This window comes from Pseudophryne corroboree, chromosome 3 (assembly GCF_028390025.1).
Source record: "Pseudophryne corroboree isolate aPseCor3 chromosome 3, aPseCor3.hap2, whole genome shotgun sequence".
In the NCBI taxonomy this organism is placed as follows: Eukaryota; Metazoa; Chordata; class Amphibia; order Anura; family Myobatrachidae; genus Pseudophryne; species Pseudophryne corroboree.
This window is the reverse complement of record NC_086446.1, coordinates 655,333,580-655,351,118: the sequence shown is the minus strand read 5'-3', so window position 1 is coordinate 655,351,118 and position 17,539 is coordinate 655,333,580. Positions and strand designations below refer to the sequence as shown.

The 17,539-nt window shown below is 48.1% G+C and overlaps 1 protein-coding gene across 1 annotated transcript in view; it reads right to left on the bottom strand.

Moving 5' to 3' along the window:
• NRBF2 (nuclear receptor binding factor 2) overlaps positions 1–17,271 on the bottom strand; it is a 128,003-nt gene extending 110,732 nt beyond the window's left edge. The window contains exon 1 of the mRNA XM_063961824.1: positions 17,023–17,271. Coding sequence (XP_063817894.1) covers positions 17,023–17,052 — 30 coding nt within the window. The 5' untranslated portion in view covers positions 17,053–17,271. The remainder of the gene's footprint in view (positions 1–17,022) is intronic.
• Between the last annotated feature and the right edge of the window lie 268 nt (positions 17,272–17,539).

Here is a 17,539-nt window from a genome sequence, read left to right as displayed (position 1 = left end):
TTGGAGTCCTCCAAGTCCCTAGTAGCCGCAGGCACCACAATAGGTTGGTTCAGGTGAAACGCTGAAACCACCTTAGGGAGAAACTGAGGACGAGTCCTCAATTCCGCCCTGTCCGAATGGAAAATCAGATAAGGCTTTTACAGGATAAAGCCGCCAATTCTGACACGCGCCTGGCCCAGGCCAGGGCCAACAGCATGACCACTTTCCATGTGAGATATTTTAACTCCACAGATTTAAGTGGTTCAAACCAATGTGACTTTTTGGAACCCAAAAACTACATTGAGATCCCAAGGTGCCACTGGAGGCACAAAAGGAGGCTGTATATGCAGTACCCCTTTTACAATGTCTGAACTTCAGGGACTGAAGCTAGTTCTTTTTGGAAGAAAATTGACAGGGCCGAAATTTGAACCTTAATGGACCCCAATTTCAGGCCCATAGACACTCCTGTTTGCAGGAAATGTAGGAATCGACCCAGTTGAATTTCCTCCGTCGGGCCTTACTGGCCTCGCACCACGCAACATATTTTCGCCAAATGCGGTGATAATGTTTTGCGGTTACATCCTTCCTGGCTTTGATCAGGATAGGGATGACTTCATCCGGAATGCCTTTTTTCCTTCAGGATCCGGCGTTCAACCGCCATGCTGTCAAACGCAGCCGCGGTAAGTCTTGGAACAGACAGGGTCCTTGCTGGAGCAGGTCCCTTCTTAGAGGTAGAGGCCACGGATCCTCCGTGAGCATCTCTTGAAGTTCCGGTTACCAAGTCCTTCTTGGTCAATCCGGAGCCACGAATATAGTGCTTACTCCTCTCCATCTTATAAATCTCAGTACCTTGGGTATGAGAGGCAGATGAGGAAACACATACACTGACTGGTACACCCACGGTGTTACCAGAGCGTCTACAGCTATTGCCTGAGGGTCCCTTGACCTGGCGCAATACCTGTCGAGTTTTTTCCCAACGGTTTATAATCATGTGGAAGACTTCTGGGTGAAGTCCCCACTCTCCCGGGTGGAGGTCGTGTCTGCTGAGGAAGTCTGCTTCCCAGTTGTCCACTCCCGGAATTGCTGACAGTGCTATCACATGATTTTCCGCCCAGCGAAGAATCCTTGCAGCTTCTGCCATTGCCCTCCAGCTTCTTGTGCCACCCTGTCTGTTTACGTGGGTGACTGCCGTGATGTTGTCCGACTGGATCAACACCGGCTGACCTTGAAGCAGAGGTCTTGCTAAGCTTAGAGCCTTGTAAATGGCCCTTAGCTTCAGGATATTTATGTGAAGTGATGTCTCCAGGCTTGACCATAAGCACTGGAAATTCCTTCCCTGTGTGACTGCTCCCCAGCCTCGCAGGCTGGCATCCGTGGTCACCAGGACCCAGTCCTGAATGCCGAATCTGCGGCCCTCTAGAAGATGAGCACTCTGCAACCACCACAGGAGGGACACCCTTGTTCTTGGTGACAGGGTTATCCGCTGATGCATCTGAAGATGCGACCCAGACCATTTGTCCAGCAGGTCCCACTGGAAAGTTCTTGCGTGGAATCTGCCGAATGGGATTGCTTCGTAGGAAGCCACAATTTTACCCAGAACCCTTGTGCATTGATGCACTGAGACTTGGCTCGGTTTTAGGAGGTTCCTGACTAGCTCGGATAACTCCCTGGCTTTCTCCTCCGGGAGAAACACCTTTTTCTGGACTGTGTCCAGGATCATCCCTAGGAACAGAAGACGAGTCGTCGGAACCAGCTGCGATTTTGGAATATTGAGAATCCAATCGTGCTGCCGCAACACTACCTGAGATAGTGCTACACCGACCTCCAACTGTTCCCTGGATCTTACCCTTATCAGGGAATCGTCCAAGTAAGGGATAACTAAAATTCCCTTCCTTCGAAGGAATATCATCATTTCGGCCATTACCTTGGTAAAGACCCGGGGTGCCGTGGACCATCCATACGGCAGCGTCTGAACTGATAGTGACAGTTCTGTACCATAAACCTGAGGTACCCTTGGTGAGAAGGGTAAATTTGGACATGAAGGTAAGCATCCTTGATGTCCCGAGACATCATGTAGTCCCCTTCTTCCAGGTTCGCAATCACTGCTCTGAGTGACTCAATCTTGAATTTGAACCTCTGTATGTAAGTGTTCAAAGATTTTAGATTTAGAATCGGTCTCACCGAGCCGTCCGGCTTCGGTACCACAACAGTGTGGAATAATACCCCGTTCCCTGTTGCAGGAGGGGTACCTTGATTATCACCTGCTGGGAATACAGCTTGTGAATGGCTTCCAAAACTGTCTCCCTGTCAGAAGGAGACATCGGTAAAGCCGACTTTAGGAAACGGCGAGGGGGAGACGTCTCGAATTCCAATTTGTACCCCTGAGATATCACCTGAAGGATCCAGGGGTCTACTTGCGAGTGAGCCCACTGCGCGCTGAAATTCATTGAGACGGGCCCCCCACCGTGCCTGATTCTGCTTGTAAAGCCCCAGCGTCATACTGAGGGCTTGGCAGAGGCGGGAGAGGGTTTCTGTTCCTGGGAACTGGCTGATTTCTGCAGCCTTTTTTCCTCTCCCTCTGTCACGGGGCAGAAATGAGGAACCTTTTGCCCGCTTGTCCACGAAAAGACTGCGCCTGATAATACGGCGTCTTCTCATGTTGAGAGGCGACCTGGGGTACAAACGTGGATTTCCCAGCTGTTGCCGTGGCCACCAGGTCTGAAAGACCGACCCCAAATAACTCCTCCCCTTAATAAGGCAATACTTCCAAATGCCGTTTGAAATCCGCATCACCTGACCACTGTCGTGTCCATAACCCTCTACTGGTAGAAATGGACAACGCACTTAGACTTGATGCCAGTCGGCAAATATTCCGCTGTGCATCACGCATATATAGAAATGCATCTTTTAAATGCTCTATAGGCAAAAATATACTGTCCCTATCTAGGGTATAAATATTTTCAGTCAGGGAATCCGACCACGCCAACCCAGCACTGCACATCCAGGCTGAGGCGATTGCTGGTCGCAGTATAACACCAGTATGTGTGTAAATACATTTCAGGATACCCTCCTGCTTTCTATCAGCAGGATCCTTAAGGGCGGCCATCTCAGGAGAGGGTAGAGCCATTACAAGCGTGTGACGCTTTATCCACCCTAGGGGGTGTTTCCCAACGCACCCTAACCTCTGGCGGGAAAGGATATAATGCCAATAACATTTTAGAAATTATCAGTTGTTATCGGGGGAAACCCACGCATCATCACACACCTCATTTAATTTCTCAGATTCAGGAAAACTACAGGTAGTTTTTCCTCACCGAACATAATACCCCTTTTTTGGTGGTACTCGTATTATCAGAAATGTGTAAAACATTTTTCATTGCCTCAATCATGTAACGTGTGGCCCTACTGGAAGTCACATTTGTCTCTTCACCGTCGACACTGGAGTCAGTATCCGTGTCGGCGTCTATATCTGCCATCTGAGGTAACGGGCGCTTTAGAGCCCCTGACGGCCTATGAGACGTCTGGACAGGCACAAGCTGAGTAGCCGGCTGTCTCATGTCAACCACTGTCTTTTATACAGTGCTGACACTGTCACGTAATTCCTTCCAACAGTTCATCCACTCAGGTGTCGACCCCCTAGGGGGTGACATCACTATTACAGGCAATCTGCTCCGTCTCCACATCATTTTTCTCCTCATACATGTCGACACAAACGTACCGACATACAGCACACACACAGGGAATGCTCTGATAGAGGACAGGACCCCACTAGCCCTTTGGGGAGACAGAGGGAGAGTTTGCCAGCACACACCAGAGCGCTATATATATATATACACAGGGATAACCTTATATAAGTGTTTTTCCCCTTATAGCTGCTGTTTTATTTAATACTGCGCGTAATTAGTGCCCACTCTCTTTTTTAACCCTTTCTGTAGTGTAGTGACTGCAGGGAAGAGCCAGGGAGCTTCCCTCCAACGGAGCTGTGAGGGAAAATGGCGCCAGTGTGCTGAGGAGATAGGCTCCGGCCCCTTATCGGCGGCCTTATCTCCCGTTTTTCTATGTATTCTGGAAGGGGTTAAATGCATCCATATAGCCCAGGAGCTATATGTGATGCATTTTTTGCCATCCAAGGTGTTTTTATTGCGTCTCAGGGAGCCCCCCCCCAGCGCCCTGCACCCTCAGTGACCGGAGTGTGAAGTGTGCTGAGAGCAATGGCGCACAGCTGCAGTGCTGTGCGCTACCTTGTTGAAGACAGGACGTCTTCTGCCGCCGATTTTCCGGACCTCTTCTGTCTTCTGGCTCTGTAAGGGGGCCGGCGGCGCGGCTCTGGGACCCATCCATGGCTGGGCCTGTGATCGTCCCTCTGGAGCTAATGTCCAGTAGCCTAAGAAGCCCAATCCACTCGCTTCTTCTCCCCTTAGTCCCTCGATGCAGTGAGCCTGTTGCCAGCAGGTCTCACTGAAAATAAAAAACCTAAAACTAAACTTTTCACTAAGCAGCTCAGGAGAGCCACCTAGTGTGCACCCCTCTCGTTCGGGCACAAAAACCCAACTGAGGCTTGGAGGAGGGTCATAGGGGGAGGAGCCAGTGCACACCAGGTAGTTCTAAAGCTTTACTTTTGTGCCCAGTCTCCTGCGGAGCCGCTATTCCCCATGGTCCTTACGGAGTCCCCAGCATCCACTTAGGACGTTAGAGAAATATATATATATATATATATATATATATATATATATATATATATATATATATATATATATATTATATATATATATATACACACACACACACACACATATACACATATACATATATATATATACACATATACACACACTCACACATACACACACACACACACACACACACACACACACAGTGGTCGAAGTGGGGCCACTTCTTCCACTGACTCGGAAATGAGCCCATGAAAGTGCTGCAGGAGGTGAGGGAAGTGGCCATCCTGCTGCACATGGTGTTCCCCATCCCTGCGCGGCGACCGGCGGCTGTGTAGAGCACTGTAGTAGCTCACAGCCGCTTACCGCTGCCTGCCGCCCGTGCTCACCAGCCTCCCGCCCGACGCCGCCACCAGCCCACAGCTCACTGTTGCCAGCAACAAATGAGGTAATGTTCCCCTGCTGTCACTGTCGACACTCCCCGTCGTCACTGTCTCTCCCCCTGCCGTCACTGTCTCTCCCCCTGCCGTCACTGTCTCTCCCCCTGCCGTCACTGTCTCTCCCCCTGCCGTCACTGTCTCTCTCTCCCTGTCATCATTGGCTGCCCCTGCGGTCACAATTTCAGCTCATTCAGTGTGCTACAGTGTGAATTTCAGCTCATTCAGTGTGCTACAGTGTGAATTTCAGCTCATTCAGTGTGCTACAATGTGAATTTCGGCTCATTCAGTGTGCTACAATGTGAATTTCGGCTCATTCAGTGTGCTACAATGTGAATTTCGGCTCATTCAGTGTGCTACAAGGGGAATTTCGGCTCGTTCAGTGTGCTACAAGGGGAATTTCGGCTCGTTCAGTGTGCTACAAGGGGAATTTCGGCTCATTCAGTGTGCTATAATGTGAATTTTGTCTCATTATCGTTTGCTAGAATGTGAAATTCGACTCATACAGTGTGCTATATTGTTAATTTTGTCTCATTCCGTGTGCTATAATGTGAATTTCGGCTCATACCATGTGCTATAAAGTGAATTTTGGCTCATTCTGTGTGCTATAATGTGAATTTCGGCTCATTCTGTGTGCTATAATGTGAATTTTGGCTCATTCTTTGTGCTATATTGTGAATTTCGGCTCATTCTTTGTGCTATATTGTGAATTTTGACTCATACCGTGTGCTATAATGTGAATTTCGGCTCATTCTGTGTGCTATAATGTGAATTTCAGCTCATACTGTGTGGTATAATGTGAATTTCCGCTCATTCTGTGTGCTATAATGTGAAAGGGGCACTAGTACTAGATAGTATAAGGTGTCCTACTATTGTGGTGCATAAGGGGCATATGGTGTGGTAAACTTCACTGAAGGATACGCTTCCTTTTGAGTGGCCACGTCTCCTTCCCTGGAGGCGCTTGCATAATTGCAACCTTCACTTTTCCATACCCCCACTTCAAAATTTCCGCTTCGACCACTGTACATAGGTAAAATTTATATATATATATATATATATATATATATATATATATATATATATATATATATATATCTAAACAGCAACTGTAGTCGGCAGCACACGGCGTAATAACCACAAAGAGTCAGGATTACTGCAACGTTTCGATGTATATTTTACATCGTCATCAGGCAAAGAATTTGGACTCCTTGCCGGGGAGTTTCTACGGCTGGCACCGGGACTATCATGTTAAAAAAGGTGTGCTGCCCCACTGCTTAGTGTTATATATATATATCTATCAACAATCGAAATCAGAGGCGGCACTCAGAGTCTTTGAAAGCAGTGGAAAAAACTGTATTTGTGAGGTCAACGTTTCGGGGACCACCTCCCCGTCTTCAGGTGGTCCCCGAAACGTTGACCTCACAAATACAGTTTTTTCCACTGCTTTCAAAGACTCTGAGTGCCGCCTCTGATTTCGATTGTTGGTACATGTCAGGGAGAGGATCCCTGGGGAGGGCACCGGAGCGAGCTACACCCTGAGGGAGAGGACTGGAGTGCCGGAGTTTACTTGAGATATAGAGATAGATAGATAGATAGATAGATAGATAGATAGATAGATAGATAGATAGATAGATAGATAGATAGATAGATAGATAGATAGATAGATAGATAGATAGATAGATATACATACACACACACACATACACATATATATACACACACACATATATATATATATATATATATATATATACACACACACACACACACACACACACGTATATATTATATATACATGCATGTGCTCCCTATATGAAAGATTCTTTCATATTTACCACCAAATTGTAATTTTCTTTGTAGGGCCATACACACTAGAAGACATGACCAATGTGAAAGATGAACAATTTGAAAGATTATCAATTTCCCTTGAACTTCCAAGAGTCCTGACAAACGAAATTGAGGTGTACACACTATGCAATTTTTCAAACAATTTGAAAGACGAAAGATATCTTTGGAATTGGCACCTTATTTACATATTTTAATATTGTGGAGGCATTTCTGGGTGTATGAGCAGGGCTGTAGGAGGGGGAACCAATGAAGTTTTTTATCACCCACTGCCCCACCAATTATATTTCCACTGTGCCACCAACGTAATTCAAAATTAGAATGGGTTCAAAATATATATATATATATAGGCAGGTGTGGCACTCCTGGCGTCTGAGAAACTTAAATGGAGACATGCATGGTGAATGAAATGGAGACATGCATGTTGAATGGCATTCAACATGCATGTCTCCATATAAGTTTCTGAGACGCCAAGAGTGCCACACCTGCCTATCTACATACATCCTTTTACGCGTGGGCACCCGGCGCAGAATATTTATTACAAGGAGAGCCGGGGGGGGGGGGTTTAAACAATAGTGCAAATAGCGCTGCTACCTGGATGACATGACTTATTCTTAGGCGTTAATAATAACTTAATTTGGTGGGGCTGCTATAAAGGCCCTCTGGTGTGAACTCAATTTCAAAAGTCCTGGTAAATTAGATATATAAAGTGGTAGAACCCAGCGCCTTCTGTGTTTAGGAATTTCCAAGTGAAAATTAAATAATAAGAATTTACTTACCGATAATTCTATTTCTCATAGTCCGTAGTGGATGCTGGGAACTCCGAAAGGACCATGGGGAATAGCGGCTCCGCAGGAGACTGGGCACAAAAGTAAAAGCTTTAGGACTACCTGGTGTGCACTGGCTCCTCCCCCTATGACCCTCCTCCAAGCCTCAGTTAGGATACTGTGCCCGGACGAGCGTACACAATAAGGAAGGATTTTGAATCCCGGGTAAGACTCATACCAGCCACACCAATCACACCGTACAACTTGTGATCTGAACCCAGTTAACAGCATGATAACAGAGGAGCCTCTGAAAAGATGGCTCACAACAATAATAACCCGATTTTTGTAACAATAACTATGTACAAGTATTGCAGACAATCCGCACTTGGGATGGGCGCCCAGCATCCACTACGGACTATGAGAAATAGAATTATCGGTAAGTAAATTCTTATTTTCTCTGACGTCCTAGTGGATGCTGGGAACTCCGAAAGGACCATGGGGATTATACCAAAGCTCCCAAACGGGCGGGAGAGTGCGGATGACTCTGCAGCACCGAATGAGAGAACTCCAGGTCCTCCTCAGCCAGGGTATCAAATTTGTAGAATTTAGCAAACGTGTTTGCCCCTGACCAAGTAGCTGCTCGGCAAAGTTGTAAAGCCGAGACCCCTCGGGCAGCCGCCCAAGATGAGCCCACTTTCCGTGTGGAATGGGCTTTTACAGATTTTGGCTGTGGCAGGCCTGCCACAGAATGTGCAAGCTGAATTGTACTACAAATCCAACGAGCAATAGTCTGCTTAGAAGCAGGAGCACCCAGCTTGTTGGGTGCATACAGGATAAACAGCGAGTCAGATTTTCTGACTCCAGCCGTCCTGGAAACATATATTTTCAGGGCCCTGACTACGTCCAGCAACTTGGAATCCTCCAAGTCCCTAGTAGCCACAGGTACCACAATAGGCTGGTTTAAGTGAAACGCTGAAACCACCTTAGGGAGAAATTGAGGACGAGTCCTCAATTCTGCCCTGTCCCTATGAAAAATTAGGTAAGGGCTTTTATAGGATAAAGCCGCCAATTCTGAGACACGCCTGGCTGAAGCCAGGGCTAACAGCATTACCACTTTCCATGTGAGATATTTTAAGTCCACAGTGGTGAGTGGTTCAAACCAATGTGATTTTAGGAACCCCAAAACTACATTGAGATCCCAAGGTGCCACTGGAGGCACAAAAGGAGGCTGTATATGCAGTACCCCCTTGACAAACGTCTGAACTTCAGGAACTGAAGCTAGTTCTTTCTGGAAGAATATCGACAGGGCCGAAATTTTAACCTTAATGGACCCTAATTTTAGGCCCATAGACAGTCCTGTTTGCAGGAAATGCAGGAAACGACCCAGTTGAAATTCCTCTGTAGGGGCCTTCCTGGCCTCACACCACGCAACATATTTACGCCAAATACGGTGATAATGTTGCACAGTTACATCCTTCCTGGCTTTGATCAGGGTAGGGATGACTTCATCCGGAATGCCTTTTTCCTTCAGGATCCGGCGTTCAACCGCCATGCCGTCAAACGCAGCCGCGGTAAGTCTTGGAACAGACAGGGTCCCTGCTGGAGCAGGTCCTTTCTTAGAGGTAGAGGCCACGGGTCCTCAGTGAGCATCTCTTGAAGTTCCGGGTACCAAGTCCTTCTTGGCCAATCCGGAGCCACGAGTATAGTCCTTACTCCTCTCCTTCTTATGATTCTCAGTACCTTGGGTATGAGAGGCAGAGGAGGGAACACATACACTGACTGGTACACCCACGGTGTTACCAGAGCGTCCACAGCTATTGCCTGAGGGTCCCTTGACCTGGCGCAATATCTGTCCAGTTTTTTGTTGAGGCGGGACGCCATCATGTCCACCTTTGGTTTTTCCCAACGGTTCACAATCATGTGGAAGACTTCTGGGTGAAGTCCCCACTCCCCCGGGTGGAGGTCGTGTCTGCTGAGGAAGTCTGCTTCCCAGTTGTCCACTCCCGGAATGAACACTGCTGACAGTGCTATCACATGATTTTCCGCCCAGCGAAGAATCCTTGCAACTTCCGTCATTGCCCTCCTGCTTCTTGTGCCGCCCTGTCTGTTTACGTGGGCGACTGCCGTGATGTTGTTCGACTGGATCAACACCGGCTGACCCTGAAGCAGAGGCCTTGCCTGACTTAGGGCATTGTAAATGGCCCTTAGTTCCAGGATATTTATGTGAAGTGACGTTTCCATGCTTGACCACAAGCCCTGGAAATTTCTTCCCTGTGTGACTGCTCCCCAGCCTCTCAGGCTGGCATCCGTGGTCACCAGGACCCAGTCCTGAATGCCGAATCTGCGGCCCTCTAGAAGATGAGCACTCTGCAACCACCACAGGAGAGACACCCTTGTCCTTGGAGACAGGGTTATCCGCTGATGCATTTGAAGATGCGATCCGGACCATTTGTCCAGCAGATCCCACTGAAAAGTTCTTGCGTGGAATCTGCCGAATGGAATCGCTTCGTAAGAAGCCACCATTTTTCCCAGGACCCTTGTGCATTGATGCACTGACACTTGGCCTGGTTTTAGGAGGTTCCTGACTAGGTCGGATAACTCCCTGGCTTTCTCCTCCGGGAGAAACACCTTTTTCTGGACTATGTCCAGAATCATCCCTAGGAACAGCAGAGTGTCGTCGGAATCAGCTGCGATTTTGGAATATTTAGAATCCACCCGTGCTGTCGTAGTACTACTTGAGATAGTGCTACTCCGACCTCTAACTGTTCCCTGGACCTTGCCCTTATCAGGAGATCGTCCAAGTAAGGGATAATTAAGACGCCTTTTCTTCGAAGAAGAATCATCATTTCGGCCATTACCTTGGTAAAGACCCGGGGTGCCATGGACAATCCAAACGGCAGCGTCTGAAACTGATAGTGACAGTTCTGTACCACAAACCTGAGGTACCCTTGGTGAGAAGGGCAAATTGGGACATGGAGGTAAGCATCCTTGATGTCCAGAGACACCATATAGTCCCCTTCTTCCAGGTTCGCTATCACTGCTCTGAGTGACTCCATCTTGAATTTGAACCTTTGTAAGTGTTCAAGGATTTCAGATTTAAAATAGGTCTCACCGAGCCGTCCGGCTTCGGTACCACAAACAGCGTGGAATAATACCCCCTTCCCTGTTGTAGGAGGGGTACCTTGATTATCACCTGCTGGGAATACAGCTTGTGAATGGCTTCCAATACCGCCTCCCTGTCGGAGGGAGACGTTGGTAAAGCAGACTTCAGGAACCGGCGAGGGGGAGACATCTCGAATTCCAATTTGTACCCCTGAGATACTACTTGCAGGATCCAGGGGTCCACTTGCGAGTGAGCCCACTGCGCGCTGAAATTCTTGAGACGGGCCCCCCCCGTGCCTGAGTCCGCTTGTAAGGCCCCAGCGTCATGCTGAGGACTTGGCAGAAGCGGGGGAGGGCTTCTGTTCCTGGGAAGAGGCTGCCTGCTGCAGTCTTTTTCCCCTTCCTCTGCCCTGGGGCAGATATGAGTGGCCTTTTGCCCGCTTGCCCTTATGGGGACGAAAGGACTGAGCCTGAAAAGACGGTGTCTTTTTCTGCTGAGAGGTGACCTGGGGTAAAAAGGTGGATTTCCCAGCCGTTGCCACCAGGTCCGATAGACCGACCCCAAATAACTCCTCCCCTTTATACGGCAATACTTCCATATGCCGTTTGGAATCCGCATCACCTGACCACTGTCGCGTCCATAACCCTCTTCTGGCAGAAATGGACAGCGCACTTACTCTTGATGCCAGAGTGCAAATATCCCTCTGTGCATCTCGCATATATAGAAATGCATCCTTTAAATGCTCTATAGTCAATAATATACTGTCCCTGTCCAGGGTATCAATATTTTCAGTCAGGGAATCCGACCAAGCCACCCCAGCACTGCACATCCAGGCTGAGGCGATTGCTGGTCGCAGTATAATACCAGTATGTGTGTATATACTTTTTAGGATATTTTCCAGCTTCCTATCAGCTGGTTCCTTGAGGGCGGCCGTATCAGGAGACGGTAACGCCACTTGTTTTGATAAGCGTGTGAGCGCCTTATCTACCCTAGGTGGTGTTTCCCAACGCGCCCTAACCTCTGGCGGGAAAGGGTATAATGCCAATAATTTTTTAGAAATTAGCAGTTTTTTATCGGGGGAAACCCACGCTTCATCACACACCTCATTTAATTCATCTGATTCAGGAAAAACTACGGGTAGTTTTTTCACACCCCACATAATACCCTTTTTTGTGGTACTTGTAGTATCAGAAATGTTCAAAACCTCCTTCATTGCCGTGATCATGTAACGTGTGGCCCTACTGGAAAATACGTTTGTTTCCTCACCGTCGACACTGGAGTCAGTGTCCGTGTCTGGGTCTGTGTCGACCATCTGAGGTAACGGGCGCTTTAGAGCCCCTGACGGTGTTTGAGACGCCTGTACAGGTAATAACTGATTTGCCGGCTGTCTCATGTCGTCAACAGTCTTTTGTAAAGTGCTGACACTATCACGTAATTCCTTCCATAAGACCATCCAGTCAGGTGTCGACTCCCTAGGGGGTGACATCACTATTACAGGCAATTGCTCCGCCTCCATACCATTTTCCTCCTCATACATGTCGACAACGTACCGACACACAGCACACACACAGGGAATGCTCTGATAGAGGACAGGACCCCACTAGCCCTTTGGGGAGACAGAGGGAGAGTTTGCCAGCACACACCAGAGCGCTATATATATATATATATATATATATATATATATATATATATATATATATATATATATATATATATATATATATATATATATATATATATATATATATATATAAAGGGATAACCTTATATAAGTGTTTTTCCCTTATATAGCTGCTGTATAGATTTATCTGCCAAATTAGTGCCCCCCCTCTCTTGTTTTACCCTGTTTCTGTAGTGCAGGACTGCAGGGGAGAGTCAGGGAGCTTCCCTCCAACGGAGCTGTGAGGGAAAATGGCGCCAGTGTGCTGAGGAGATAGGCTCCGCCCCCTTCTCGGCGGCCTTTCTCCCGCTTTTTTAAGGAAAAATTGTCAGGGGTTAAATGCATCCATATAGCCCAGGAGCTATATGTGATGTATTTTTTGCCATCTAAGGTGTTTTTATTGCGTCTCATAATGGGGACCCTTAATAATGAGATAGAATCTCCCAACGACGGGAAGAAAAGCCCATAGTGTAGTAATTTTTAAGGTTTTAATATAAACACATATAACAAACAATATATACAAATTGGACTCGTACAATAAAAAATTAGTATAAAAGCTTATCTGAAATCCTTATGGAGGAGTGGATTTGTCTGGCCAACGCGTTTCGTTGTTTGGTGATTTATTAGGACTACCCCTTGATATGCAAGAATTACAAGTCCTAAGGGTACTTATTTTTAAACTACCTAAGGCTGCGGGAACACCTTTCTTATCATCAGTCCCGCCGTTGCAAGTGCCAGTGCACAGGTCCCGGCGCCTGTCATCCCCATTGTGCAAGTGCAGGGACCCAGGCAGCAGCTGGGAATAGCATCTCCTCTCGCTCCCTGGACCAGACAGCACAGCCAGCGACGACCTGCCTCCTCCACACAGACCCCCTGTGCTGTGAGCTGATTCTATCGTATTTTGAGCTTTGGAGGAATAAAGACCCCCCGTGACGTGCTGTTACAGTTTAAACTTTCCGACCCCCCAGGCTGTGAGCAACAGATGGAAGACAACAGTATTTGATGTGCATGATAAAAATTTCCTCATCTGGTATAAATCGAAGTTAAAAACTACTGCACCATTAGGCGCTTGTTCTTCATTTTCCTTTTCCAGATTTTTAATTACATTGGTGGGGCAGTGGATGGAGCGGCTCCCGTCAGCGACTTCGCTACACAATGAAGCCGTTGGCAGGGAGGGAGCCGCTGGAGGGGAGACGCGCTGAGCAGCCAGCGGCTCCCGTCAGCGGCCTCAGATATGAAGCCGCTGGCTGGGAGGAGAGCCGCTGGAGAGGAGGGAGCTGCTGCCGGGGAGGAAGCCGCCTGCAGTGGGTGAGCAATGTCACATTGTGGACATCGCTCATCGCGGCTCCGTACACACATGTCGTGATGAGCGATGTCAAAAGTGACATTGCTCACATTAAGCAGGCAGCACAGCCAACCGCCAACCTGCAATCAACAAGCGTGGGTGCGCGCATCGTTAATTGCAGGACAATACACACTATAATGTTCATTCTAGCACCCTGCACCTTTCAAAATCCATGCAGTTACTCTTTCCTGCCTGGGGTGTCACTCTCTGCTCTGGTGCTTCTCAGCACACTGTGTTCTGTTACTCACTGCTGTGATACAGACCTGTGTTTGCTGAGAAGCACCAGAGCAGAGAGCTACACCCCAGGCAGGAAAGAGGAACTGCACAGAATTTGAAAGGTGCAGGGTGCTAGAATGAACACTACACTAGACGATGTGAACGATATATCGTTCACAATCGTCTGTATTGGCCATATTGGTCAAAAAAATAGTCTAGTGTGTATGGCCCTTTAGAGTTTGGATCTCACACAAGGAGAGATGTAGAGAGCGGTGAAAATGAACAGAAGATTTTGGACAATTTTTTTCTTTTGTAAGGTAATCTTATACCACTTTCATACTGCCAATGCCGGATCCAACCCGGTAATTGGAAATGGGTCCTTCCCAGGTGGGATCCGGCATTGGCCGCTGCTGCAGGCTTCCCCGACCCAGCAATATGCCGGGTCGGTTGCCATAGCAGCGGGGGGCGAAGGTGGCGCTGGGAGATGAGACCTCTCCCTGCTGTAGTAAACGGGTCCTGGGTCGCATCGACCCAGGAGCCCATTTACGCAGCCACTGACCCGGTATTCAACCCGGGTATAACACTGCTTTATTCCCGTGTTGAATTGCCGGGTCAGGTGACGTGGGATTTCGGCTGTGCCCCTTTCACACCGCATGCTGACCCGTGTTGAACCGGCAATATGCCGGGTCGATACCGGGTTATTTGTGCGGTGTGAAAGGGGTATTATTAGGTCTCCCGAAAAAAAACTACATTTTCTCGTGAAAACACAGTTTCTGTGTTTTTGCAGCTGCAGCCCTGTTTTCGCATGAAATTGGAGCTGTTTTCAGGGATTCTGTTTCACTTGTTTGGGGCAGAGGAAACAAAATCCCCGATAAGCGTCTCGAAGCAGCTTTTTGGAGCTAATTAGATAGCCCCGGCCAACTCCATTAGCAATGAGGAAAAAACGTGGCTAAATGGATACTGCCCAAAGCAAGCAATCAGCTCCTAAGTGTCAGACTGTGCTAGATAAATGATAGCTAGATGCTCATTGGGTGCTTTCTGCAACTTTTCCACTTTAACTCTCTCCAAGGCTTGGCACATCTCCAACAGTAAGTACGAGAGTGGTTCAATAACTAAGGTAACAAGACCTCTCACGTATGAAATATTCTCTCTGTCATTCTAATTTCCCGCCAGGCCAAATCAGGTAGTCCACTGCTTCCCCTCACGGCCATTAGACTGCGCCTCATATCAGTCATACTGTCCCAAAATCAGATGCAAGATGGCGGGGGTGGCGGAGACATGGACATTAAGGTGCTTAGTGTGATCAGGTTTCTGCGTCTAAAGGGCACATCAGCAGCTGAAATTCTCCAACATGTCGATGTGTACAGTGATAATGTCATGTCACGGAAACAGGCTTGTTGTTGGGGTTAGTGCACTGCCTGTGGTGCACGTGCTTGGCTGGCCAGATCGCTGTTCATCTTGAGCAACTGTCCTGCTATTACCACAGACAGTGCACCAACCCAAACCTGACATGACGTTATCACCATACACCTCGACACGTTGGTGATGACTTTCAGCTGCTCATGTGCCCTTTAGACGCAGAAATCTGATCACACTACGCACCTCAATGTCTAACCATGTTTCCGCCAGCCCGCCATCTTACAGCTGATGTGGGGACAGTATGACTGGTATGAGGCGCAGTCTAATGGCCCTGAGGGGAAGCAGCGGTCTACCTGCTCTGGCCTGGCAGCAAATAAGAATGACATAAAACATTACAGATGTGAGAGGTCTTGTTACCTTACTTACTGAACCACCCTTGTATATTTTATAAACATGCTGGGACTGATGCGGAGTTGCAAAAGTATCTGGTGTGCTTTGACACTTCGTAATCTCCAAGGCAGAGCATATGCAATTACAGGTACAACAAAGCCAAATTGTACGCAGCTCTGACGCATCTCCACCTCCAGCTGAAAGAGCGTACATGTGTAGTTAAGGTGCGTTTAACGTCTGCGTGGAAGCTACTTTTTGCATGGGTGCGTTGATAGTGTGTCGGCAGATTTGTGCATATGCATAAATACGTCTGTTTCCAGACAGATCTTTTGCACTAAATATAGGGCTGGTACAAATGTGTACGGATAATGTCCATGGGTATCAACACCAATAGAGCTGATCTGGCTGCAGAGATGAGTACAACTATGCATGTGGGCAAATATACACATTTATATGCACACAGCGCTGACGCACACCCTCCCAATTTCTGCTTCAGGCCCTCCATTGGCAGAATGTGATGGCACATATGCAAAATGGCAGTGTTATTCACAACCACCAGCCAGATGGTGGTTACTAGATTATTTGCTAGAATAAAAGCAGCCTTCTTGACAAAAAGGGACTTATACACTGGACAATGGTATAGAAGCATGCATCTTCTAGAATGACAGGTCATATAATTAGAGGAATATGGAACAGGAAAGAAAGCCATTAGACTCAGAGGACTAAGCATGAGCCATACAGTCATATATCAGGAAAGTTACAGTACAAGCCACATCTGGATTGTTTGGGGCAAGTATATTGTATACACTAGTACTATATATATGGTGGGGATAATGGTTATACACATAGTATGGTGTGCAGTTATCCATATAGATGAGAGAAGACATGGACAAGGAATACCAGGCCATACCTAGACCCCCTGCAAGACATATATACACCCACAATGCAATGGCAATGATTATTTTTCAATACATGTATACACCTGTTAAAATGACCTGAGTACACAAGTGTGGGCAGCCTGTGGATTGTCAGTAGGAGGTAGAGTAGACCTACAAATAACACTATGGCCTGCATGTTCCTGCTGGGACTTGTAGTGCCACACGAACCTGTGCAGTGGCAAAGGGAGGAGTAACACTGCAGCTGCCAGTGATGTGGGCAGTGAGCTGCCAGGCAGACAGGTGATGCCCTGCTATCCAGTCACCAGTCGTGACACGTATGTGACCCAGTGCAGACGGGGCTGGGGGCACTCACCAGATTCAGGGGACTTTCCATCACTTCCATAGATCCCCGCCGGGTGTAGAGAAAGGCTGTTAGTCAGGGGAGAGCCGGTGTCCGGGGCCAGTCATCAGGCCGCGCAGTCCCCGCTGCTGCCGCTGCCCCGGGGAAGAGAGGTCTCAGGATCTGATCCCGGCTGTGACAACACAACACAGCGGCTCCTGCAGCAGCAGCAGCAGCAGCAGCAGCAGCAACAACAACTTCCTCCTCTCGCCCCGCCCCGCCGTGTTGACGTCATTGACACCTGAGGGAGGTGCCAGATGCAGGGAGTTGGCCGGGGCTGAGGGCGGAACTCGCGTTGCCATGGATACTACTGCAGCGTCGTTTTGTGTTTCCTGCTCGAACCAGCAGAGAGCGTACTGCACAGTGCCCAGCTGTATATATCGCGTGCACAGAGGCGGCGTGACAGATCCAGCTCTGCATCGTCTCTGGGCATGGAAAGGTGACGTGCGGCGAGGTTTGTGGCTGGGGAGGCACTGGATGAATCACTAGC